The 24,650-nt window shown below is 41.4% G+C and overlaps 2 protein-coding genes across 2 annotated transcripts in view; one reads left to right on the top strand and one right to left on the bottom strand.

The window, feature by feature from the left end:
• The window catches only part of npas2 (neuronal PAS domain protein 2), a 37,510-nt gene extending 32,540 nt beyond the window's left edge, over positions 1 to 4,970 (bottom strand). Inside the window, exon 1 of the mRNA XM_080040791.1 lies at positions 4,841 to 4,970. The gene's annotated coding sequence lies outside the window, so the exon portion shown is untranslated. The remainder of the gene's footprint in view (positions 1 to 4,840) is intronic.
• A 2,773-nt stretch (positions 4,971 to 7,743) lies between these two features.
• Positions 7,744 to 23,630, top strand: brwd3 (bromodomain and WD repeat domain containing 3). Its single transcript, XM_080041387.1, has 40 exons — positions 7,744 to 7,862; positions 8,016 to 8,074; positions 8,172 to 8,201; positions 8,378 to 8,437; positions 9,368 to 9,518; positions 9,657 to 9,755; positions 9,890 to 10,050; positions 10,158 to 10,379; positions 10,562 to 10,662; positions 10,776 to 10,846; positions 11,284 to 11,384; positions 11,499 to 11,539; positions 11,634 to 11,738; positions 11,836 to 11,986; positions 12,096 to 12,230; positions 12,323 to 12,451; positions 12,665 to 12,890; positions 12,998 to 13,138; positions 13,426 to 13,597; positions 13,727 to 13,820; positions 13,915 to 14,085; positions 14,295 to 14,368; positions 14,440 to 14,635; positions 14,742 to 14,852; positions 14,941 to 15,048; positions 16,242 to 16,366; positions 16,467 to 16,549; positions 16,636 to 16,747; positions 16,925 to 16,986; positions 18,123 to 18,278; positions 18,374 to 18,494; positions 18,591 to 18,716; positions 18,823 to 18,898; positions 19,012 to 19,062; positions 19,161 to 19,298; positions 19,422 to 19,574; positions 19,660 to 19,829; positions 20,030 to 20,112; positions 20,402 to 20,542; positions 20,862 to 23,630. The coding sequence occupies exons 1-40, from the start codon at positions 7,829 to 7,831 to the stop codon at positions 21,674 to 21,676; spliced, it is 5,355 nt and encodes a 1,784-aa protein (XP_079897513.1). The 5' UTR covers positions 7,744 to 7,828; the 3' UTR covers positions 21,677 to 23,630.
• Positions 23,631 to 24,650: the final 1,020 nt, after the last annotated feature.

The raw sequence follows: 24,650 nt of genomic DNA, 5'->3' as shown, positions 1-24,650 counted from the left end.
GGCTTTGTCTCCTTCGTAAATGCTGTGGTAATTATCTAAACAGTACAGTATGTAAACCAAAAAGCGTGATGTGCTTATTTTGCTTCCCTTGAAAGGTTTGGCCTTCCCTCTGCAGAATGAAGTGCGAGCAGGGTTTGTTTTCACATTAATCAACTGGAGGGTGAAAGTGTATCTGTGCTCATCTTGAATCAGAGTTTTAAGACGTGTGCTTACAAGATATTTTATCACAACTTATTTGGAAGCCAGCCAGTCATGGTCCTGTATTCAACTATTCAACTAGTCAAGTAGCTATGACGTGAACAACTTGAACAACACAATGAGAATGGACTTTTTAGTGAATTTTCTGGTGTTTAACCTATTGAAGTTAAAAATATTTGCTTTCATTTTTCCATTCTGGATTATTCAATAAGGAAGAAAGATTAGACGTAACTTTAAGACTTTCAATAAATACCTACATTCCAAGAAGAAGTTTATTTAACTTAACTTGACGTCTTAAACATGTCTTGAGGGGACCTTTATTGACTTTGAAATATCCCTGTATACCTCCCACATGAAACCAGCCACACAGTTCATTAGCTATCCCCAAAAATGAATTATTGTTTTGCTTCTTAGGGTTTTGTAATTACTTTTCTCTTTGTTCAAGAGGTACATACAGTAGTGCTGTTAGTCATCTTGGAAAGATACACGGAGACTGTTGCTATCAGCAGAGGCAAATTAAGCTTTCTAACAATAAAGGAAGTAAATGCTCATCCCTTATTTGAGCATAAATACAAACGTATCACAAGGAGGGTTGTGGGAGAGTGAGTAAAAAAATATTGTACCAGGGCTGTGGTAATACCAAAACATCTGCGTGTCGGCATTACATTGATGACGACAAGTGCGGTGTACTTAAAGGCTAGCGTCAAATAAATATTTTCTAGAAATATTGGTCAAATCAAAAGCAAGAGGAGACTCTACCACAGTGGGCAGAAAGAAAATCACAGACCATGACAGATAGTAATGAGTTATTCACTCCAGTCAAACTAAAAGAGGAAAAAACGACATGTTCGCTTTTAATGTGGTCAGTTGAATGTTTTGCTCTCTAGACAGAGGTAGGAAAGTAACCTCAAGATGACATATGCCATAATATTGCAACGTAATTGTCTCAAAATGATTTATGTTAGGGAATATTATTTTTGTTGTGGGTTTCCAAGTATTCCAGGACTTGCTTTCCTTGGAAAAAGTGCAAACTGTCTCTAGGGGCCAGACAGAGGGTTAGGATTGTAACTGGCGGTAAAGGAGCATGAAAACCTTTTCTGGCTCCGATGGAAATTACAAATACTTTTGATGCCTGCCTAATATAGTCAGAGTGTCTGTTTCCCATCTCTTTCAGCTTGTTCTACTTTAATATACTACCATGAAATGTGTTCACTGTTGCGCTGTCTATCTAAGCCTGCCTCTGATTTCTAGATCAGGTATTTCTTGTTAATGGGATGACCGATCCCTGTGGAACTAACCTGGATAAAGAAAGGTTTCCCATTGTTCTTTTGTTTGTTTTTTATGCTAGAAGTTTTGGTAAGAATATAATTTCTATCTTACATCAAGCTTTATGAAAGACACTTGATATTCTAAAGAAAAACACACACCGCAATAGGATATGCTAGCCTATGAGATCAAGTTTGTTATTCCCAAGGGAAGTCATTGTTATAGCTATAAGTGTAAATAACAATAGGACCCATATGGACTATAGGTACCACGCAGGAAGCAAGCACAAAAGTAAGTAACATGAGAGTTTGCATATAATACTAAACTGAATCTTACACCACGATTCCAAAGGTTTAAGATGTTGAGAAACAAGCTCCATATTTATATCTTGAACTTCCTCCCAAACGATACAGCACTCACATGTCCACATGTCTATTTCTTTATCAAAACCAGCATTTAAATAAGTATTACTACATGAGAAAGAAAATTGGTTTTAATGTGGGTAAGTTACACGTAATTATGAGTACTATGTACATACTAAAAATAGGCTGTTCACATACAGAGGGATATGAGCACAGATGTTTGAGGTAAGTAGGTCTTAGTAATTTGCAACCTGTGACGTTAGTCCACCTTTTGTCAGATTTCACTCCATTTCATGTGTGTGTGTTTGAAATGAATCATCATGGGTTGTACATTCAACATTTATTCTATGTGGATCGCCGCTCTGCTTTCTTAAAGAGACAGAACGGTGGAAATGATCCCTTTCCTACTGCACCGACCTACACCATTTGTGCATGCCCAGTCACACTAAGTAAGCAGCTCTAGCAAAATTCTGACTAGCGTTCAGTTTTAAGCTTGCAGGACATGGCCCAGTAACCTACTTTTCCCACAACATGCTCTGTAACATCAGAGAGGAAGCCATGTGTCATAAGTTAACTAACACTCACCACCGCATAGTTTCAGCAGGGACAATGAAAAAACCCAGACACAGCACTGCAAGCAAAGGAGAGAATACCAATGATCACAGACAGTGACGTCTCAGAAAAGAAAAGAAAAGATCCTTTTAGGCTTCATGTTCAGCCACTCTTAACAGTGAAATACAAGGCTGTTATTCTGTGCACATACAAAGGCAGTGGAGAACAGTAGAAATATAAAAATAAGGACACAGATAGAGCAAATGCCACAAACAATACAGGGATAAATGGTGAAAAGGCCAAAACTGTCAAAGAGATTGCGAGACCCGTGAGTATGGGGTGAACTTATTGCGAGAAAGAGAAAAAATTGTCTCATAGCTATAGATTAATAAGACATTATCATGAGGTAAGAATTAGTTATGAGGAAAAAGGATCTTATAATTAAAACTTTAAAAAAAGAATGACTTTTTACATTAAGATTAATGGATAGACTGTGGAATTTATCTTTTTCACGTTTTTTTTCAAGTAGTTTATTGTCATTGTACTGGAGTTCATACATTTCGGTAGGACTCCCAGAGACATGAAAACATTTAGAACATTCAAGATATCATTATCATAAAGCATAGTATCTCATAATAATGAGAATGATTTATATGAATATACCATACATATACACATAGATAATTAAATGTCAATAACAACTGCCAGTTTTACTGAGTGGACCAGGACAATGTCTTGGGTTTGACCCTTCCTCTGTGTACATCCAATTCCACTACAGCCCACCATGTATCAGGTGAACAGCACTATACATTGTTAAACCCCATATGACCTGATAACCTCAAAACCATTCTCCCGAGATCTAGGTTGACCTGACTGACATTAAAAGTCAAACACCCACAGGGCCTGCACAGGCTCACATACCTCAACAGACACGGTCGGTGCATGCTCGCGCCTAAAGGATAAGGATCATGATTGACCCCTTGACCCCAGTTTCCACAGGGGCACACCTCATATACCAAAATGGAAGACACCGATCCATCTATTGCACAGTGTAAATTGATACTGTTGGATTTAGAAACTGGGATAAAAAATGAGCTGATGGGAGTCGGGGATAGCATTGAGTCATGAGGCTGGCCCAATTGTTCAACAGCATGATGTAAAAAAAAAAAAAATGAAGCATATGGTGCAGTGAACAGCCCAGTTCAATCAGTCATGCAACAGCCCAGCCGGTCGCACTTTGCTGTCAGCAGCACACATTCTCACCCACCCCATCACTGTTTACGTCTGCTGGGCGACAACCTCAGCTCTGACGCAACAAGCCTAAGCATGAGCTAACTGTGCGTGAATGAGGAGGACACATGACGAATAATAATTTGGACACTGACATGACTTGCAACTCAAAGACCATGGCCCCTATTTAACCCCCTATTACAACAAGCATGGGTATTTTCTATTATTCCAGGGCCCCCAACAAAATGACAGGAGTCTTTGACAAGCTCCTGTTACATTTTTTGAGCAATCACACCATCCAGCCTCTCACACTAGATTGATTCTGGAGAAATGTATGCAGGCCTGTTAAGTCTCCTCACTCACAAGGCCACTCATAATTCAATACTACGGAAGCCTTAAACGGAAATGGAATCATACATTTTATTTCCTCGGTTTTCCCGTGAAAACAAGATGATAAACTGGTTAATGAGAGTTGTGTTTTGTTGTGATGGGGTGATTATATCGAGATAACCCTAGTTTTGTGTGATCCGGAGATTTAAAAAAATAATTTACTCGTAGCCTAATTAACTTGTGATCTTGAGATAACTGCGTTTAATAATAAGTAACAAGAAACAGGCTATTATCTAATGATAACAAGTGAATGAGCCTATCTGGTGATCACGAGAGAACAATTCAATTAACCCGGTATCATTGGAAACAGAGGAAAAATGTATGATTTCATTAACATTTAAGGCTTCCTCATTAATAAGGTCAATCTATTCAACATAATATTAATACAAGAGGACATGTCATTCAGTAAAAAATACCTAGGCCTATGTTGTGAACAGTGATCCAAATCTTGATTTGGTTTTGGTTAGAATTAATTAGGCACATAGCCTACTGGAGCCTAGGTAGGCTGTGGGAAACAGGTATCCACTGATGGAAAAAATTGTTTATTACAATGTTGTAACGCAGCTTTAAATATTGTGAAGCAAATAAAGCTAAGTGAAGACTCGGAAAAGGAGAAAACTCTGTAAACTGTGAGTTTCTTCTTCCATTAATAGCTGTTAATGTTTTTTGTTGTTGTTGTTTTTCAACCATTTAAATTAGCTAACGCGGAGATTCATCTGTAACGACCGTGATGATGGGGAAAGAACAGTTAACACGAGTAAAAAGAAAAAAGAAAAAAGAAAAAAAACTACACACACACACACACACACACACCCAAGATGAAATATGAAAACGTAGCCTACCTTATTTTGTGGAATATAGCATAGGTCAGACAAATCCAAACAGAAATGAAAGGGGGCTGTAATAGACCAAAAACAAAACTCCTATATTTTCCAAAAGTTGCTGAGGGATGAAAGTGCGGCTCGCTGTAATGATGAGCGTCGGGGGTGCAGCCTGTTGAGATTCTGATCGTACGCACCGACCTCACACTTTACATAGACCGCTGATCACCGTATCCCGTCCGCACACACAGCTAAAGGCTGAGTGAGGACTTTCCTGCAGCCACAGAGAGTCCACACTCAGAGTCCCGCCCCCTGGACTAAATACCGAATAAAGTTATGTGAGCACGCCACGCGTGTGAGTGTTCGTGTACATGGAGGTGCTTTAAAATGCCTTTTCAATGAACTGAAGGTGCGCTTCAGAGAAGTACGGTGGTCTGGTTGGACCAGGCTAAAGGTCAAGGAGGCCTCTTCCACAATTAAACCTAGACGCGTTGTAAAGCCATCCTTAGATGAGTGCTAGTTAGTGGTGGAAGAATTATTTATATCCATTAATTAGTGAAAATGCTACTTTTAAAAGAAAAAAAGCGGATAATATTTTTTTTTAATAGGAAAATTCTAAAATGTAACTTAAGTTAAAGTATCATTATCAAAATGTACTTAAACCTGCAGTGTGTAGAATTTTGGGTTTTATTTCCTAGCAGAGTTTGTAGAAAGTAATTATAATATCCATAAGTACATTTAATTTAGTGCATAATAGCTGAAAACATTTTTTTTTATTATTATTTTTTCCCTTAGAAAGGGTCTCATATATGTCCATATTTTTGCATATTTTGGACCAGGGCCTAGTGCCGCCATCTTGAAAGTGTCATAGTTGGAATGTCATCAGGGGCATTGTTTAAAATGTAGAATTGTTCTTGTCCTTGAAGGCCACTGTAGCTTCTGTTATTATTCGAAAGGGTTGGGGTTACCCAGGGAGTGTTGCATTCTAGAACTTTGTAGAACTTTTTTGATGATGTCATATTACACACTGCACCTTTAAAGTGACCTGCACGATAGATACTAAAGCATAAGTAGAACTTATGCTAGGCTACTTACTTTTTAACTGCTGGAGGTGGAGCTCAATTTTAATTTACCGTATGTAGCCTACTTTGGTAGTAGGCTATCATATACAGCAGTGCCTCATATTTTATAGATTCATAAATGTTCGGTAGATAGCAACAATTTTAATCTGCAAAGAAGCTAACCGTAGCTATGAAATACATATAGTGAAGTAAAAAGCACCATATCCGCCCAATCTGAAATTACTTTGTGTCACTTAGTTATTCTTTCTTATTTAAAAAAGCTTCTCCAGCTTCACACCAGCTAAGTGGTTCTCCACATGACTAGTAAACCGACTTTGACATGTACAATTAGTGGAGTGCCCCTTGATTTCTGTGTGACTCGGATGCTTTCTCATGTTCTGTTATATAGAGCTCACAAAGCGTCTCATTGCTTGGCAGGAAATCAGGGATGAAACTTTATTCGAGTGGTTGCTGTGAATCAGGAGGCTTGCCAGGTCTGATGTCTGCACTGAAGTGTCAGATGGAATAACATTAAATATATAGGACTCTTTTTGCATCCTTTTTTTGCTTTTTCTATTATTTATTATTGTTATTATTATTATTATTATTATTATTATTATTATTATTATTATTATTATTATTATTATATTGCGATTTTCAAGGAATTGAAGGGTCCTTGCAGTAAGCGGGCTTCAACTTCATTGGAATATCACATTGTGGACATATGTGAAATGTTGTGTCTTACATGCATTATAGTAATGGACATGGACTGTTTACTTTTCAGTTATGATAAGCACTGTCTGAGTTATTAACCTGTGATGTCCTGAAAATAAAGATGTTGTCAAACCTTCAGCTGATGTAATTAAATGTTTACCTCGACAAGGTGCAAAAGCAAGCATGGCAATGTTTTCTGTAATTGTATTTACATTTTATCAATGGATTTCAATTACTTAAACATATGTCTCATTAGTGTACTCTAACATTTGTTTTAGAATCGTACTTAAATAAAAATATAATGTAATTCATTGAAAATAGATGTCTGTGATGTTCAGTTCCTTATGAATGTGTCATAATCCTTAAGAGACTCAGTCTTTTAGACAAGACCTCTGGAAATGTAGCAAGGGTGATTTGGTTCCTGCTGTGAAGTTTGGAAATGTGTGATCCACTCTACAATATAACTTGCACCTTTTCTTTGTTACCCTAAAGGTCAAGTAGCCTGGCTTCGCACGCCCACCTACTTCCGCACAAATTTCATTTTCCCTCTTCTGTACAAATGAAATGAAGTACGGTGGTCTGGTTGGACCAGGCTAAAGGTCAAGGAGGCCTCTTCCACAACTAAACCTAGACGCTATCCCTAGAGTGATGTCTCCAAATATGGCCACACTAGCAAACAGGAATGTGGTTATTGTATAATAGAAAATTAGTCAATAGGACACCTCTTTTGGGAAACTGTGTGTAAACAAATGTTTTTTTTCTTTTTTACTTGACATTAACATTAAGAGTAACATTTGGTAAATCACGAAAAGGATTGTTTTTCTCAACATGTCTTAGATGACACCGGCCACCCAAAACAACAAACATAAAATATTTCTTGGAAACTGATACATTTTCAGGAAAAATAAACATTAAATTGAAATGTGCCTATTTATTGCGTCGTTTGATAGCATATTGAAATATATCCCCAATGTTGTGTCAGAAATTGTTTGCATCAAAGATGTAAGCCAGCATTTGAATATTTATCATATATTTTGGATAATGACAACAGTCCGTCCAGTGTTGTGTTGTTTCACTGGAGGGCGCTAACACAAAGCACCAGGTGGAGACGAGGAGGAGGCCACTCGCGAGCCTGTGTTAGCTAAAACACTCACCTAGCTACTATTAGCTAGCCGGCGGCTAACGAGCGAGCCAAAACAACAGTTTGTCTTAATGTCGCCCGTCTTATCAAGTGATGGCAAGAGAACAGGTATCACAAATTGAAGCTGGTGAGTTCCGAGCGTTGACTTTGCGAAGAAATAATTTTTGCATTTACACAGTTTGCAGGGAGATGGAATAACCGAGGGAACTGGCTACCGTTCGCTAATATTATTGCTAACATTAGTAAGAACCAAGCTAATACACCTCTTCTTTCCTCCCAGAACTGTATTACCTCATTGCCAGATTTCTGCAGTCTGGACCTTGTACAAAAGCAGCACAGGTAACACATTTACAATAAGTAATATATTTTTTAGTATCCTTAGATATAAGGTAGCTGGTGCTAGCTGCTAACGCTAACTGTGTTTGTGTGTTGTTAGATCCTGATCCAGGAGCTGGAGGAGTATGAGGTAGGTTCAGCCGGATATTTCTGTTTTTAATGTCCTGTGTGCTTTCAATATTGCTCCCTATCTCACCGCTTTTCGAAGAAACGTTTCGGTATTTGGCCGTTGTTAGATAAACGATCGCGTTGCCGAGTCGGGACTAAGCTCAGTTTTTTCTCTAACGACTTGTCTTTTAACTATAGCTGGTCCCTCAACGATGGAGTTGGGACGGGAAGAATTACAAACGGACCTTCCAAGACTGGGTGAGTGTGAACTGTCATAATTAACTTTTTTTTCATCAAATAAAGATCATAACTTCTATTTTATTCAACGATTTCATATCGGCGGATGTTTACGTTTTTGAAATAAAATTTGGCATCCGGGCGGACTCTGTGGTGAAAATGTATTTTTATTTTTATTAGAACACTTTTAAACATTTATATTTGTAAAGGCCTGTTGACAAACGACTATATTCAGGCTCTGCTTTTGTGTGGGCTAATAGGAGGAGAATCGAGAAATGGGCGGGTAGTGATTGGATGAACCACACTCGAAGCGCTGTCTGTCTCCTGCTCGAACCTATGAAATCACAATTGAGCTTCCGAGCGAACCGGAAGAATAGGAGGCTGCTGTTTTGATTGGCCCATAGCTTCACTGACCCTCCCTTTTCCTCCCCTCTCCCTCCCTTTCCATCTCGATTGTTTTACAGCATTACAAAGCCTCAAATCCCCATTCTTCAAATTATGAACAAATATACAGAAACAGAGAAAATAAATAGTTCAAGGAGAACTTGATAGTTATATGCTTATGTAACACTCAATGCATGTTTAAATTGTATTTTACAATTATTATGTTTGTTGTGAATGTGCACATTTCCACTTATATTATGATCTACTGTAGGCCTACTTAAAAACAGAAAATTGTTTTTTTTACCCTAACTCCAAGAGAGGGTACAAATAGATGTGAGCCAGCCAGGGGCTTAGTGGTATGTTAAAATATTTGTGCGATTCAATTCTGTTCCTCTTTTGGAAACTTTTATTTTGTTTAAGGGGAAATAAGAGTGACTTAGCAGTTTTTTTAGCAGTTTTTGAGAATGCAGCAGAGATGATACTGTTTTTGTGTTTGTTGTTAGAATATCCTTTTTATACAGTATGTTTATTGAATTACATTGTAACATCTATCTGTGACTCCTGCAGGTGAATTTGAACCAGCACATTCCTGCAGACTATCTGCTCCGTGTATGCAAGCGGATAGGCCCGCTTATAGAGAAGGAGATCCCACCTAGTGTTCCTGGAGTACAGACACTTGTGGGGCTGGGAAGACAGTCCTTGCTTCGTACCACCAAAAGTGAGCATTTCCACCCCATTACCATAGCTCTGAGCTTATGTGGCTTGTCCTTTTTATAGATTTTTTTATGTTTTCAAACCAAACATTTTTAATTCTTTACTATTTACTTTTTTTTTATTCACCTTTTGTATAATAAAGGTTGTAGCCACAAAATATGCAATGGCTCAGCTGTTGCTGCACTCCACCGAGGACGTCCACCAGAACCTCCATTCATCAATGGAGGTCCTCCCAATGTTGGTATGGGAAACTTTTTTATTATTAATATTCATACCCTTTTAGATGACCTAACCCCTCTAGAAAAGTCAGTAAAGTAAGTCCTGATTAACAGTCTGTTGCTTCTACCAATTATTCTCTTGTGTCATTATATCAAGTGTCCGTCATGGGTGCCCGCCAGGCCACAGGCACTGCTCGTTTCAGCCAGGCCTTGCCGTCTTCCTCCTACCAACACATGAAGATACACAAACGTATCCTCGGCCACCTTTCCTCAGTCTACTGTGTAGCATTTGACCGCACCGGCCGTCGGATATTTACGGTAAGTGACTATTTCTGGGCCAGATGATTATTGCCAAAAAAAATCTTGAACTTTACAGGTGGTTCAGGAAAGCATGAGCTTGCAATGCATTTGCCAATGTGTTTTAGGGTTCTGATGACTGCCTGGTGAAAATCTGGGCCACAGATGACGGCCGGCTCTTGGCAACGCTCCGTGGCCACTCGGCAGAGATCTGTGACATGGCCGTCAACCACGAGAATACTCTCATCGCCTCAGCAAGCTGCGACAAAGCCATTAGAGTGTGGTGCCTACGGACCTGTGCACCCATCGTTGTCCTACAGGCCCATGCTGCCTCCATCACATCCATAATGGTGAGACTGATGCATTTTAAATCAATAACTCAAGAAAATATGTGAGTCTTTGTTTAAGGGTTATTTAAAAAATTCAATTCTAATATTGACTTAAACGCATAGATTTTTCTTTTTCTGCCCTATATCAACTTTCATTATTCGTTATGTCGTTATTAACCCACGCTGACTTTCTATCCACTTAGTTTTGTCCTGCCATCAAAGGGACAACACGGTATCTTACCTCCACCGGTGCAGATGGAATGGTGTGTTTTTGGAAGTGGCACTCGCTCACCATGAAGTTCAAGTAAGTGTTTGAAACATGGCTCCCAGCGTCAGACAGATAGGACACTTTGTCACACAGAGTTGCACTTGTTCATCTTAATAACTACAGCCTTTGTGCTTCCTCTCTTTCCTCAGTGATCAACCAATCAAGTTTGTTGAGCGGTCACGTCCCGGAGTACAAGTCTCCACCTCCTCCTTCAGTTGTGGTGAGTGCATTTCATTTTCAACATAACAGTTTCCATGTGTACTAGTCCTAAACTGCTGCGAACACAGAAAGCACAGACATAACTTCTCTCAAATGTTTATTTTTTTTAAATTCCAGTTGCAAAAAGTAATGACAAAAATGTATTGTGAAAGTGATGGCGTAGTTTCAACATCAGTTTTATGCATCAACATTAGCCTACTAAAACAAATAAATAGGGATTCTTACTGTGACAATGTTATTTCAATGACACAATAACTGCTGGCAAATAGTTATAGATTAGGCATTATATATTATGCAAATGGTTTGTCATTATCTGTTTGCAAAACAGGAAAGGTTTTTAAAGTTAGTTTTAAGATTGACTGGTAAGATATAAAAATAGCGGTAGAACAAGAGAACACAGACATTTTAATAGACTGAATGTGTTATTCTTGTCTACAGGTGGTATGTTCATGGCTACGGGCGGCACAGATCATTTGATCAGGGTCTACTACCTTGGTGCTGAAATTCCCATGAAGGTCTCTGAGATGGACGCTCACACGGTAAGAAACGAAACACAGTGGCTGCATCAGTGTTGTTCAAATCTCTTGTACCTTTTATACTTTATTTGATCAAGGTCCCTATAACTTTCATATGTTTTCTTTTTCTGTTTTTAGGATAAAGTTATTGTCGTCCAGTTTAGCAATAACAGTGACAGGTGAGTGTGTGCTTGATCTACATAGACTTCAAACTGTTGTGTTTTTTCCTGTGGTTTGCAAGCCTCTGACAGTTTAATGTGGATATGTGTCCAGCCTAAGGTTCGTCAGTGGCAGTCGTGACGGCACAGCCAGGATCTGGCATTACCAGCAACAAGAATGGAAAAGTGTCACATTAGACATCGCTGCAAGGCTGCCTGGGTAAGAGAGTGGGCCCTATAACAGAGTTTTACAACGCTTTTACTGTTTCCATAAACTACATGGTGCTTCATATCTGTTTGGACATTTTTCCTTTCAGAAGCACTGTTGCCAATGGGGACGATAAAACCAAGCTAGTTGTGACCATGGTAGCCTGGGACCGTGCAGACCGCACCGTCATCACAGCAGTGTCAAACTACCTGCTCAAAGTGTGGAGCACAACCACTGGACAGCTGCTGCACGTTTTATCTGTGAGTGGCTGAGGCTGACTTTTCTACTCTAGTAAAAGAAAAACAAAGAATACATTGTCTGTATTTGAGAAACTGACCACTGTGAATGTCTTTGTTCTCGCTCTTCAAGGGTCATGATGATGAGGTGTTTGTGCTGGAGGCTCACCCATTCGACTCCCGCATCATGCTATCGGCCGGTCACGACGGCAACATTTATATGTGGGACCTGGCCAAAGGAGCCAAAATCCGCAACTACTTCAACATGGTAATGAGAACAACAACGATGAGAATCACCCACACCAGTAGTGTTTATTTTTTACACTATCATTGAGTGCATATTCAAATACTTGTTTTCAGATTGAAGGGCAAGGCCACGGTGCTATTTATGACTGCAAGTTCTCAGCTGATGGGCAGCATTTCGCCTGCACTGACTCACACGGCCATTTGCTCATCTTTGGCTTCGGCTGCAGCAGACCATACGAAAAGGTAAACGCACACAACTGTTGGTTAAAACATATTTACCCTTAAAAAATCACATCAGTTCCTCTTCTTTCAAAATGAATACACTGCCTTAATTTATTAGCATAAGTATCCCCAAAGATCCTTCTGCAATAGTTCTTATTTTCAAGAAGAGGTTGCACAATTCGACCTCTTTTTACCTCCATTATTTACACCGGTGTACTCTTGCTTCCCCTTCAGATTCCTGACCAGATGTTCTTCCACACGGACTACCGACCACTGATCCGCGACGCCAATAGCTACGTGTTGGACGAGCAGACGCAACAAGCCCCACACCTCATGCCTCCGCCCTTCTTAGTGGACGTCGATGGGAATCCTCACCCTACTCATTACCAGCGCCTGGTGCCAGGGAGAGAGAACTGCATGGAAGACCAGCTGGTACCCCAGCTAGGATACATGGCTAACAGTAAGACCCACTCTCTCGTTACTCATACCGTTCCTTATGCTTGCCCTTGTTTGAACTTATCGTATAACTTATCGTATTGACTTGAGGTCTTCTTTTTTCTTGCTTAGGTGAAGGAGAGCTGGTTGAGCAGGTACTCGGCCAGCAAACGGCAGAAAACAGAGAGAGCCTGTTGGACAATCTCATCAGGCAGTTGCAGAATGAGCAGGACGGGCCGGTGAACGTAGAAGTGGAGGCTGAAGAGGCTGGTGGTAAGTCATAACTGCGATTTTTGTTCTTGCTTTGTCTAATATGTTCAGTGTTACTTACATTGTACAAGGATACAAACATTGTAATAGTCAAGTGTTGTTAAAGGTGGAGTCAGCGAATCTGGAGAATGCTTGTTGTCAAGATAAAATCAGTGAATATCACAGATTTTGACAACAAGCTTTCTCCAGAATCACTGACTCCACCTTTTTGTACGTGAGCATGAGGATACAAACGTTGTAATTGTTGTGTTGTTAACTTCTATTTACCAACTGTTGTCTTTTATTTTCAGCTGATGATGAAGCAGAGGTGTCGCCCCCGTCTCAACCCGTCGGAACAAGCAGGAGGGGGCAAGTGTGGCAGATGCAGCATAATGCCCTGCCTAGTCAAGTGGCCACTGAGAGGGACCTGTTGGCCTGGAGCCGCAGAGTGATGGTCAATGTAGTGCCACAAGGGATATTCAGGTAAGGTGGAGGGTGGGGAATGCATTATATGCATGTATAAGGACACTACTACTTAAGTATGTTTTTAGGAGATCCTGTGCGTATCCTTGTGGCAATTATTATTATTATTATTTTATATATTTTTTTTAGAGTTTTGGAGCAGTGCAGGCAGGCCAAAGGGGAGATGGAATGTTCTCTATACAATGCAGAAAGGAGGAAGAAACCAGTCATCTGTGTGCCCAAGGTACACTGTCCTTCACTTCAAGGTATAAAAACTTTTTAGAGTTTTCCGCTTCTTTTCATTTTCCACCTTCTTTTTTTTCCCACACATTTTGTAGAGCGATCAGCTGACTACACGCCTGCGCTCCCTGCGGCCCACCAAGAAAAAGCAGCAACGCCACGCCTACGCCACTCGCTCAGCTCAAGTCCGCCGTCCCGGTACCAGGAGTCGAAACTCCAGCAACCGACGTAACTCTGACAGCCAGAGAGAATCTGACAGTGAAGGAGATGTGAGTTTCTGTCTTTTCTCCTCTACATATCCACAAACGACCTGCAGGATTATGTTGTGCAAATTACCTATATAAATTACCTATATATCTTCAGACATAAGATATTTTGAGAGCTTTTTAAAAGTTAAATGTTGTTTAAACAGAATAAATAACTTTCTGCTAACCACCATTCATAATGGTATCTTCTCTCTGTGTTTGTGTGTTGACAGGCTGCAGAACAGGCGGAGCAGAGCGAAGTCTCCTCTGATGGTGAAACACGCTGGCAGAGTGAAAGCAGTTCCAGGTGAATATCTTTTGACCGAGCCATGTTTTGATGTAGTCACCCAACTAAACGCACGCTTTTTTCATCACCAGCGACGATTCCAGTGAATATTCGGATTGGACAGCGGATGCTGGCATCAACCTCCAGCCGCCAAAGCGATCGACTAGGAGGCCCGCGCAGCCCCAAGCTTACAGCAGCTCTGAGGAGGAAGAGGAAGGAAACGACAAGGCAAAGGAGACCAAGAAGAGGGAAAATGAGAAGAGGAAGAAGCCCAAGGAGACCAAACAGGTGAGTTAACATGACCTGCAATTCCCGTACTCCCAGTGACAACATCTTTGAGGAAAATATTTGTTGTGCTCCCAAGATTTAAAAAACAAAAACTTGTATTACTCAGAAACCCACATCCTCTTTGGCTGGACTTGATGCGGAGGAGTGGATGCCACCGCCATGGATAATGGAGACCGTCCCACACCGCTCCCCTTTTATTCCACAAATGGGCGATGAGGTAAGGGGTGTCTCTCTAATGTCAAACAGAAATAAAATGTTGCAGTACATACATAGATTTTGATGGTGGGTCTCCTTTCCTCCTCCAGCTTGTCTACTTCAAACAGGGCCATCAGGCCTACGTCAGGGCAGTCCGCAGGGTCAAGGCCTACAGCATCAACCCTCAGAAACAGCCATGGAACAGACTCGACCTCAGGGTGAGACCCTCAACGAGGCTGTACTTCAGCACAGCGGGAGCTAATACTGCAAAGCAGAGTGACTGAGAGACCTGTGTTATGAACTAAGCACACTGTATAAGTGATGCTGTTTGAATTAGGGGTGTGAACGTTTACAAAAATGCCTAACCGTGTACACGACAATTTTTTTTTCGTGTACACGGTTAACCGTGACGTCATTGTCCTCGTGCCCCCGCCGTCTTGTAGGCGCGCGCGCGCACACACACACACACATACGCGTTTGTTCGCCTGTAAACACACAATTGACATGAACTACGCTCGTTTACACACCTCTTATAATAGGTCCATGGTACACACACACACACACACACACACACACGTTCGCCGTCATAATCGCGCTTCATTCATTTCCTGATTAATATAGCCTATCGCTTTCTACATGTCCACGTTAAATGCATGTTGAACAGGTGTTATAAAGTTCGGGCTACTTACGAGCGTAGTTCACGTCAACCGGGTAACTTTAATCTTTAGGTTATCTTTCATCACTCTTCCGTTGCTGTGAGTCGAGCCCCAGCACGGCGTCTCCCCGTGTGTGTGTGTGTGTGTGCGCCGATACACACACTCACTCACACACACACACACACTCGCCGAGGGACAGACAGATTCTCGGCAGACTAGCTTTTATCCTCCCCAATTAGTTTATTAGTGATGTAAAATCAATAAACGCGTGTCTCCAGAACATATTTAAAAACTTTGAAATTTGAAGGGAAAAAAAAAAAGGTTTTCGTTTATTGATTTTTCCTAAACGGTTATGATTTACTAAACGGTTACACGTGTACACGTGCACACCCCTAGTTTGAATATAGAGCAATATAACACATATATTAACAAAAATACATCACTCTTTTAAGTTAACATTGCACAATAGTTGGAGCTAGATCTGCTGCTTGTAGCATCTTCAATACAGCTGTTGTCTTTGGCTTCTTGCACAATCATTATTGGATCGTGTAAAAAGAATTAGCATTTGTGAATGAAAGGAACTTGTAGAAAAAGACAACCTCTGTTCAAAGAATCTTAAACCCTTATTCAACTTTAAATGGCTCTTATATGACTTTGTCTCAAATGAGCTACAACAACAAATTCTATAGTATTCTTTGTCTGTATCATTCATCCTGAATCTCACCTTTTTTGTGGATTCCGTTTTTCCCCTGCAGGACCAGGAAACTGTGAAGGTGGTTGGAATTAAATATGAAGTGGGACCCCCAACCCTCTGCTGCCTAAAACTGGCTTTCTTGGACTCAGTCTCAGGGAAGATGACCGGTGATTCTTTCTCCTTAAAGTGAGCATGTATATACAGCATACACAGTACAAGATAATACATGTTAATTTGAAGCACATGCATTTAATTTCTTTCTTTCTTCTATTCCCACACTCCGTAGGTACCACGACATGCCAGATGTCATTGACTTTTTGGTACTGCTGCAGTTTTACAACGAGGCTAAAGAGCACAACTGGCAGCCAGGTTAGTCTTCTGGAGTCATTTGTTAACCACTCGCTTTCATGTTCCTTTACTAATGTTTGATCCTGTTTACACCTCACTCTCTTCAGGTATGAGGTTCCGCAGCATCATTGACGACGCCTGGTGGTTCGGCTCTGTGGAGGACCAGGAGCCTCTGCAGCCCGAGTATCCAGATAGCCTGTTTCAGTGCTATGCAGTCAAGTACGTTTGTATCCCTTTCACTGTTTGTGGCTGCTGCAGGAGCACTCTATTCCAACAAAATGTATCAACAATGGAAATGTCATGTTCTTTTCTGCTCTTGCTTAAAACTTAATCAAACAAATGCACACATTTGAAAGGTTTAATAATTATCTTTTCTTTTCCTTCTTTTTTTGTCAGGTGGGATAATGGCGAGCGGGAGAAAATGAGTCCCTGGGACATGGAGCCTATTCCTGAGGAAGGTCAGTCAGTGTGTTTGTTAGATAACAGACAAAATCTGCAAACATTTCAAATGGTTTCAGAAAAGTTTAAAACATAATTGTAGCCCATTTGACAAGTGCAGATTAATATATATACTGTGTAATAAACACTTAAAACAGAATCTTCAAAATGGTGTCCACTTATGCACATTTAGGAACGTCCTGTATCCCAAAATAATGTATGACCATAGATAGTATATAAAATGGATGTAGCATCCGGGCTGACCTCAGTTATTCAGACTGCATCCCATTCTCCTGGCCTATGCGCGTCGCCATCTTGTGAGATTTTTACTCCACCTCACTCCTCTTGCCAAAAAAGGGCATTGATGTGACGTCGGGGGAGGGAGATACGCCCATCTAGCTGACGTATACCTATGAGGCGAAGTGAGGGACAACAGGCGTATACCTTTCACTCAATAGATCGCGCCCCTAATTATCCATACATTTTAACCTCCAAAAGAATAAAAACTAGCCTGTAAGAAAAAAATTCAACCCCCTCAGTGTTGTCATGGAGATATGACCTAAACATACAGAATAGAATGGTATTTTGGACCAGCCCGTAAAATAGGTTTAATAAGACTGTGAAAACAGCCTGTTTAACAAGTGAGTCAAAGAGAAATTGCTCACTTTTGGTACCACCTCGTAGTAGCCACCGGAAGCTACTGCAATGTGGGTCACTTCCGCATTGGATGCTGGTAGAACTCGGTGTGGTTGGGGCTTGTGTATGACCTGCTTTTCAAGAAGCAGTTGTTTCCTTTTGACATAATTGTAGTAGTCCTTTTATATTTGAAATGTAAAAGACTTTTGATTAATTGTCACTTGGCTGTCCTTGTTACTCAACCAGTGCCAATTTATTCACCCATTAAATTTCAGTAGAACAGCGACATTGAAAAACTATTTAGTCACTTAAACATGTACTGTATATATTTGTGTTTTTATTACACTCTAATGCTTGAGATTGAACTAAGATGTGTAGTAAATATAACCTTTGGCTACCTTGGTTATTTTAGAAGAATATAAATATTTTATCAGGATTGCTTGTCTGACAATGTAGTTATTATGTATTTATATAGCAGCTAACTAAACCCTACTTCATTGTCCTTGTTTGTGGCTATCAGCTGCGTTGCCAGAACAGGTTGGAGATGGCGTTGAGGTAGCGGAGGAGGAGCTTGTGGCTCTGCTTTACGAGCCTCAGGAGGGAGAGTGGGGGGCTCACACGCGAGATGAAGACTGCGATAGAGTCATCCACGGCATTGATCAGCTTCTTACACTGGGTAGGCCACCGAAAGGGTTGACCACCGTTTGTGTGTTAGAGATAAAAAAAAAAAATGTCTGCCATGTTTGATCTAATTTTTTTGTTTTTCCACAGAGGTAGCCAAGGCATTTGCGTCACCGGTAAATCTGCGGGACTACCCTCTGTACTGCACTGCGGTGGCTTGCCCCACGGACCTCAACACTATCCGCACGCGACTGGAGAACCGCTTTTACAGGTGGAGCAAAGAGACACACATTTCTAATATTCAAAGTCCCGATGCCAAATTGTTGACACTTGAGCTTCACGTGCTAAATGTTCTTCTCTGCTGCAGGCGGATCTCTGCGTTAATGTGGGAGGTGCGCTACATTGAACACAATGCCCGCACCTTCAACGAACCCGAGAGCCCAATTGTAGCAACGGCAAAGGTGGTGACTGACGTTCTCCTGCACTACATCGGGTAAGACTCCACAAAGTTCATGTTCTAGCCAACTCAACACTACAGTAACAACGTTCATCAGTACTCGTACACGTGTCTGATTCCTTGGCTCTCTTGTCTACCTCAGGGACCAGAACTGCACGGACATCTTGGATCTGTATCTCAAACTGAGGTCTGAGGTCAGCAGTGGTGGAGAAGATGAGGTAAGAAAGTTGTGTCAAGTATAGGCAGGCCTTTTGATGGTCTATTCATGGCTCTTTTTATGTTTTTTTGTTGTTGTAAATAGTCATTTCAGTTTGTTTGTGTTTGTGTGCAGGGTGACATAGACGTGGACTCTGACACTCCAGGAACGTCTTCAGGACATCGGGTAAGATGGAGTCCAGTTCATCATAACAATCCATCTTTGACAATCACATTTGAAATCATCTGCAATAGCTCCGGTTTACTTTATTTCCTCGCTGCCAGGGAGCCAACTCCAAGAAGCGTGGTGTGGTTTTGGATGTGAAAGCGTGGCGAGGTCAATGCCGGGAGCTGTTGCGTCGCATGATATCTTCACAAGATTCACAACCATTCAGGCGGCCTGTGGATCTCTTTGAGTATCCGGTAAAACAACCCTAAACAACTGTTTGCTTGCAATTAGAAAGCCACAAAGGTATAAAATGCCACAGGTGTAGATTAAGAATCTCTGGTGGTAAACATCTGAACCCCTTTCCTTGTTTTGTTCAGGACTATCGAGACATCATTGACACTCCCATGGACCTGTGTACGGTGTCTGAGACGCTGCTTGAAGGGAATTATGAAAACCCTATGGAGTTTGCCAAAGACGTTCGTCTGATTTTCAGCAACTCCAAAGCATACACGCCTAACAAGAAATCACAGGTGAAGTAGCATCCCTGGGATTAAAACAAGCTGTCAAAGTTGTAGTCTGATTTCTTAATGTTGTTACTATTTTGTTTGTTTCTAGATCTACACCATGACATTAAGCCTTTCGGCCTTCTTTGAAAAAAGCATAATCTCCATCATCTCAGACCACAAGTCTGCCATTCAGAATGAGCGGCGGACTCTTCAGAGACTCAGCTACAGGAACAGATTGCACAACGGAGGCAACTCCCCGACCGATAGTCCATCCCCCAGGTACACTGTCACCTGACAGTACGCATTATCAAATTACCTTTTTACATCCCAGTGTACACGGTGTCCTAGTCCTAGCCAATAAAGGCATTTTAAAGTCCTATGTTTAAGCAGGTGAAAGTTGCAGACAACCCTAAGTTGCTATTATGTAATGTGTAATTTTTCTGAAATGTTGCTTCTCTCCTCTGTTTTGATGTGTCCAGCCCTAAAGGGAAGCACAAGTCAGGGAAGGTGTCGAAGCCCAAAAAGACCCCAACCAAGAACCGTTCTCAGAGACCATGTCAGGGTATGACTGTTGTTGCTTAATGTGTCTTTAGGGTCTTGTGTCTTTGTCCAATATTGAAATGAAAATTATTTTGTAATTTACTTTCTTAACCTTACCAGCTTGACAAATGTTGTCCTGCCTTTTGCTATTTACTTTACAGTTAAATATATATTCAGCTTTAATGCACATTTAAATTATGACATTATCTGTTATAACTGAAGATCCAATGTAATGTATTATACCAATGGTGCACTTTGAATAGTAACACGATTAGTCCTGATTAGTAATTAGCCCTGTGTTGCTGCTTTAGCCCAGCAGAGCAGCAGTGTAGCAGAAGCAGAGGACGAGGACAGCCAGCCGTCTTCCCCGAGTTCAGGGACGAGCAGCGAGGACAGAACCCAAGAGCCGCAACGGGTGACCCGCAGCCAAGCCACTCCAGTGAAGAAGCCAGGTGATTCAAACCAAATGTATCATCTTTCACTTTGATGTCACTTCAACAGGGTTCCCTCGCTCATGAAATTTGAAAGTTTTCCAGGCCTTGAAACGATTTGGAATGAACTAAGTGGAACTAACTAAATAGTTATTGAATTAACTCTTGTTTAAAATCTTGCTTGCTTTTGAACGGCAAATATAACCGCTCAAAAGAAATGCAGCATTATTGAGCCATGTGATTGCAAAACAGACTAGCTTCTTACTAAAATGTGTGGGAATCCTGCTTTTAAAGTTGTTGTGCAGGAGCTAACCATCATCGCTTTGTCGTGTTTCACCAGCGCATCGGCGTCAGCTGCATCTCAGCAACGGCTCCAGACGGCGGCGCGGACGAGAGTCGCAGCGGTCTGACGACGATGATAAGGAGGCGCCGGGAACCAACGGCTCCTCTTCCTCTTCTTCCTCCGGTTCCTCGTCTTCCTCCTCCTCGTCATCGTCGGACAGCGACAACAGCTCCGACAGCGAGATGGAGAAGTGCGTGGAAGGCGGCGGGGACCACGACTACAGCAAAGCCCACTGCCCGTCACTGCGCCTCTCGGCCAAGGGCAAGGTGGCTGACTCGGTGAAGAGGAAAAACGGAGGGGAAGAGGAAGTAGCGCAGAGACCTAAAAGAGCACGAGTGGAGCTGCCAGTGGAGGAGGAGGAGGAGGAGGAGGATGATGAGGAAGAGGAGGAGGAAGAGGAAGTCGATGAGGAAGAAGAAGAGGCAGAAGATGTGGGAGAGGAAGAGCAGCAGCAGGAAGTGGCTGTTACACATGAAGAAGAGGAGGATGAGGAGGAAGAACCTGAGGAAGAAGAAGAGGAGGAGGAGGAAGAAGAGGAACAGGTTGATGAAGAGGACAATTCTGAGGTACAGGGAGAGGCTGAAGGAGCAGCAGCAGCAGTAGCAGGCAGTACGAGAGTCAACCAGGGCAAGTCTCGCCGCATCAGCACACGCAACCAGGGCCGCAGGACAGTTCTGTACGGGGACGACTCTGAGGACGATGGCCACGGCTCTAAGGAAGACCCCCTCAACCTGGGCCGGTCCCGCTCAGGAAGGGTGCGCCGCATGACAGAGAAAGCCCGCGTCAGCCACCTAATGGGCTGGAGTCACTGACCACGTCACTCGTTTCTCAAACCTCAATTTAATAGAAACTAAAAAAAAAACTGTCAAACATGAGGAATACTTCAGGGATATTTTTCTTTTTCTTTTTTGTAAGAGTGTGTATATAAAATATATATATATAGGATTTTCTTTTTGTCCGAGATGAATCCGAGACTGCTAGTAACTCAAACTGATAGCTGGTGCTTTTTTGATATGTTGCCAAGGAGTTTTTTTTTTTCCTTCTCTGGTCGACGGAGCTACTGTTTTCAACACGGACCCTCTCTTTAACTCACCTTGGCCTTACTGCTGTCCTCGTCCTCCCGTTGTCTTCAAGTCCCAGTGCTAAACACTAAACCCCCTCCTTTGTACTCCTCCTTGTTCCTACCACTACTCCTCTCACTCCTGCTCACCAAAGAAGGACGCGGAGATGCCAAAAAATGGTGCTCATATTTTAATTCTCTGGGTTTTCATATTCTTATTTTCCCTTTCTCAATGAGTCACAAAACCTTTCATGCTTCTGGTCACGAGTTAACTTCAGACCACCTTGAGATGTGTGCTGTATCACTTCCGGTCACTGATGTCAACTTTTCGGCACTCTCTGTCTTCAGAACTCACCTCGGTCGGATTTTGTTCTATCTGCGACTGGAGTCATGACCAGTGTAGTTTGAGAATTAGCAATACTAAGGAATCAAAGTGATGTAAGCCACTAGAATTTAGTACCACAGTCATATCGAGCTCCTACAGCCTTTGTCGGACTTGGCCTGTGAATTTTAAATGTTCCCCCCTGCTTCCCTTCCGATGGTGTTGGCTTTTCAATTCTGGCAATTGGTAAGATTTGGATGCACCATTTTTATTATTTTTACTATCATTTATTTGGGTAAAAAAGCCACTGCATCCTGTTTGTTTTTGTATCCATCACGCTTCATCCATGCAGCGTGTACAAAAGCAAAAGGGTCCCCGGCCTCCTCTTCCACAGAAATATTTATTTTTCCACTGTATTATAATGGGGTTACTTTAGCTATTTTGTTTCATAGAGATGAGAAAAAGGAAATATTTGCACATTTATTTACTCCAAGTGGCAGCTGTGTAATAAAGATAGCATAGAAAGAGAAATAAAATTGAAACTTCATGTTTGAGAAAGAAGTTTTGAACTGTGCCAGCATGCATTAATCCAGTCTTTTTGTGGTTGGTTTGAACACCTAAAGGTAGCCACCACGGGTCAGCCCTTCAATAGTATGTTGGGCCATTATTTCCCCCTTTTGTTTCTACCATGTTTGGACTGATGGGCTTTCTAGCTTTGATCATGCACATGATTGCTTATTCCATGATATACTACAATCAGGTGTAAGTTTGTTGTCTGAATCACTGCCTAGTTATTCAGCGTAGTTTTATAATGAAGTTGTCGAATGGAATTTCAACAAAATGGATTCATTATTTTGTTTTTTCATCTTTTTTTTTGTTGGACCGATGTTTACTTGTAAGGCTTTAGCAGTCGACAGCGGGTAAATAACGTTGAGGCCGCGTCCAGTCAGGAGAGCATACTAAAAAAAAAATGGTTCTCATCTCAACACTGGGTGCTCTAATGCAAACACACCTCCTCATCGCTATGTGTCTGTGTGGGCACTGCCATGAGAGAGGCCTTGGAGTTTATTTTGATTATCTTTTTATTTTATTTTTGCTAGTATTTGGTTCTCAGAGAAAAAACACACAAATCAGCATCTAGGGTGCTCCGAGCAGCATGAAACTGGCATCTTGGAAAATAATTCTGGTTGAGTGTGAGATGAATTAAGATTCATATTTTCATATGGTAGGTGGCTCTTAGTCTTGCCTCCCAAGCATCAGATTAGTTGATGACAGATACAATGATAAGATTCTACTGTAGGTGGAATGAGCTTATGTGACTTTGTCTTTTATACACAATGTTTTGATTGTATGTTTTTTTTTTTTTTTATAAAAAAAGGATTTCTCTTAATTTATTTGTTGATTGTGGTTATTAATTTCCAAAGATTGTCTAGATGTCTGCGGTCTCGTTCTATGAGGATTTTGCTGGCCAGCAAAAAGCTTTTAGAGCCATTCCCCAGCACTGGGACTGAGTCATCCGTAGCCTTTCTAATCGAAGGGTTATAAACATGCACCGCAGGCAAAGAGTGTACAGAATAGTGCGACTGTCTATGGAGCGTGATAGACAGTCGTAAACCTGACGACCATTTGCAACTGCATTGATGTACTGAAAGCTGCGGTGAGTCAGACGAGGAACAAACAAGTTTTTGCTGTGACGCACCATTGTCTGCCACACCTAGAAACTGCAGACACTGGAGGATCATGGGAATTAAAACGGACCAACGCATATAGAGGTAAAGGTCACTCCAAAGGCTGCTATGGGGCCAAAGTATGACGCACGGACATATTGGTGCTGAGAACAAATTAAGCAGAAAAGGTGATGAGGTGTATTACAGACACTATTCTGAATTTTCCACTGCTGATCATATTAAATAACTAAACTGTGACATCACAAAGGCTGCTAGGTTTACATAATGGTGAGATTAGCAGTTAAAGGTGAAGTAAGCGATTTATTCATACAGTGATCACTTGCATAGTGTGCGCGTTTCATAAAGCCGAACTCTGTCACCCGCTCTGTATATAATCGGCAAATAAACTTTTCCAGGATGATACTGATATCCAATCAGAAGAGGGAATCTACAAACCTGCACCCGTCTCACTGCCGGTGCACGTGCAGAGCGACAGATCGGTTAATGTTTATGCACCTACAATGGCGGAACTGGTTAAAATCCTTCCCAATGTCTGTTTTGATGGTTTTTATCATGTTTTATCACTTAATCTGAGATGATGCTAGATAACTCGCTGCTTGAAGACCGCAGTGCATTAATGTGGTGACGTGGGGATGAGGGAGGGGACTGCTAACTGCAGTCAGTGATAGGAAGTTAGCTAAACTGACCATTCCACTTACTGAACCTTTAAGTGTGCA

Source organism: Ammodytes marinus (assembly GCF_949987685.1).
Source record: "Ammodytes marinus genome assembly, chromosome: 14".
NCBI lineage: Eukaryota > Metazoa > Chordata > Actinopteri > Uranoscopiformes > Ammodytidae > Ammodytes > Ammodytes marinus.
The sequence above is the reverse complement of the archived record's forward strand: the minus strand, read 5'-3'. Positions and strand labels throughout refer to the sequence as shown.

Excerpts from the sequence above, each read along its gene's own strand:
- brwd3 (XM_080041387.1), top strand. The coding sequence starts at position 7,829 with ATGGCAAGAGAACAGGTATCACAAATTGAAGCTG. Across the intron at positions 14,369-14,439 it reads CAGAGTGAAAGCAGTTCCAG|CGACGATTCCAGTGAATATT; the intron begins GTGAATATCTTT and ends TTTCATCACCAG. Across the intron at positions 14,853-14,940 it reads TTCCACAAATGGGCGATGAG|CTTGTCTACTTCAAACAGGG; the intron begins GTAAGGGGTGTC and ends TTCCTCCTCCAG.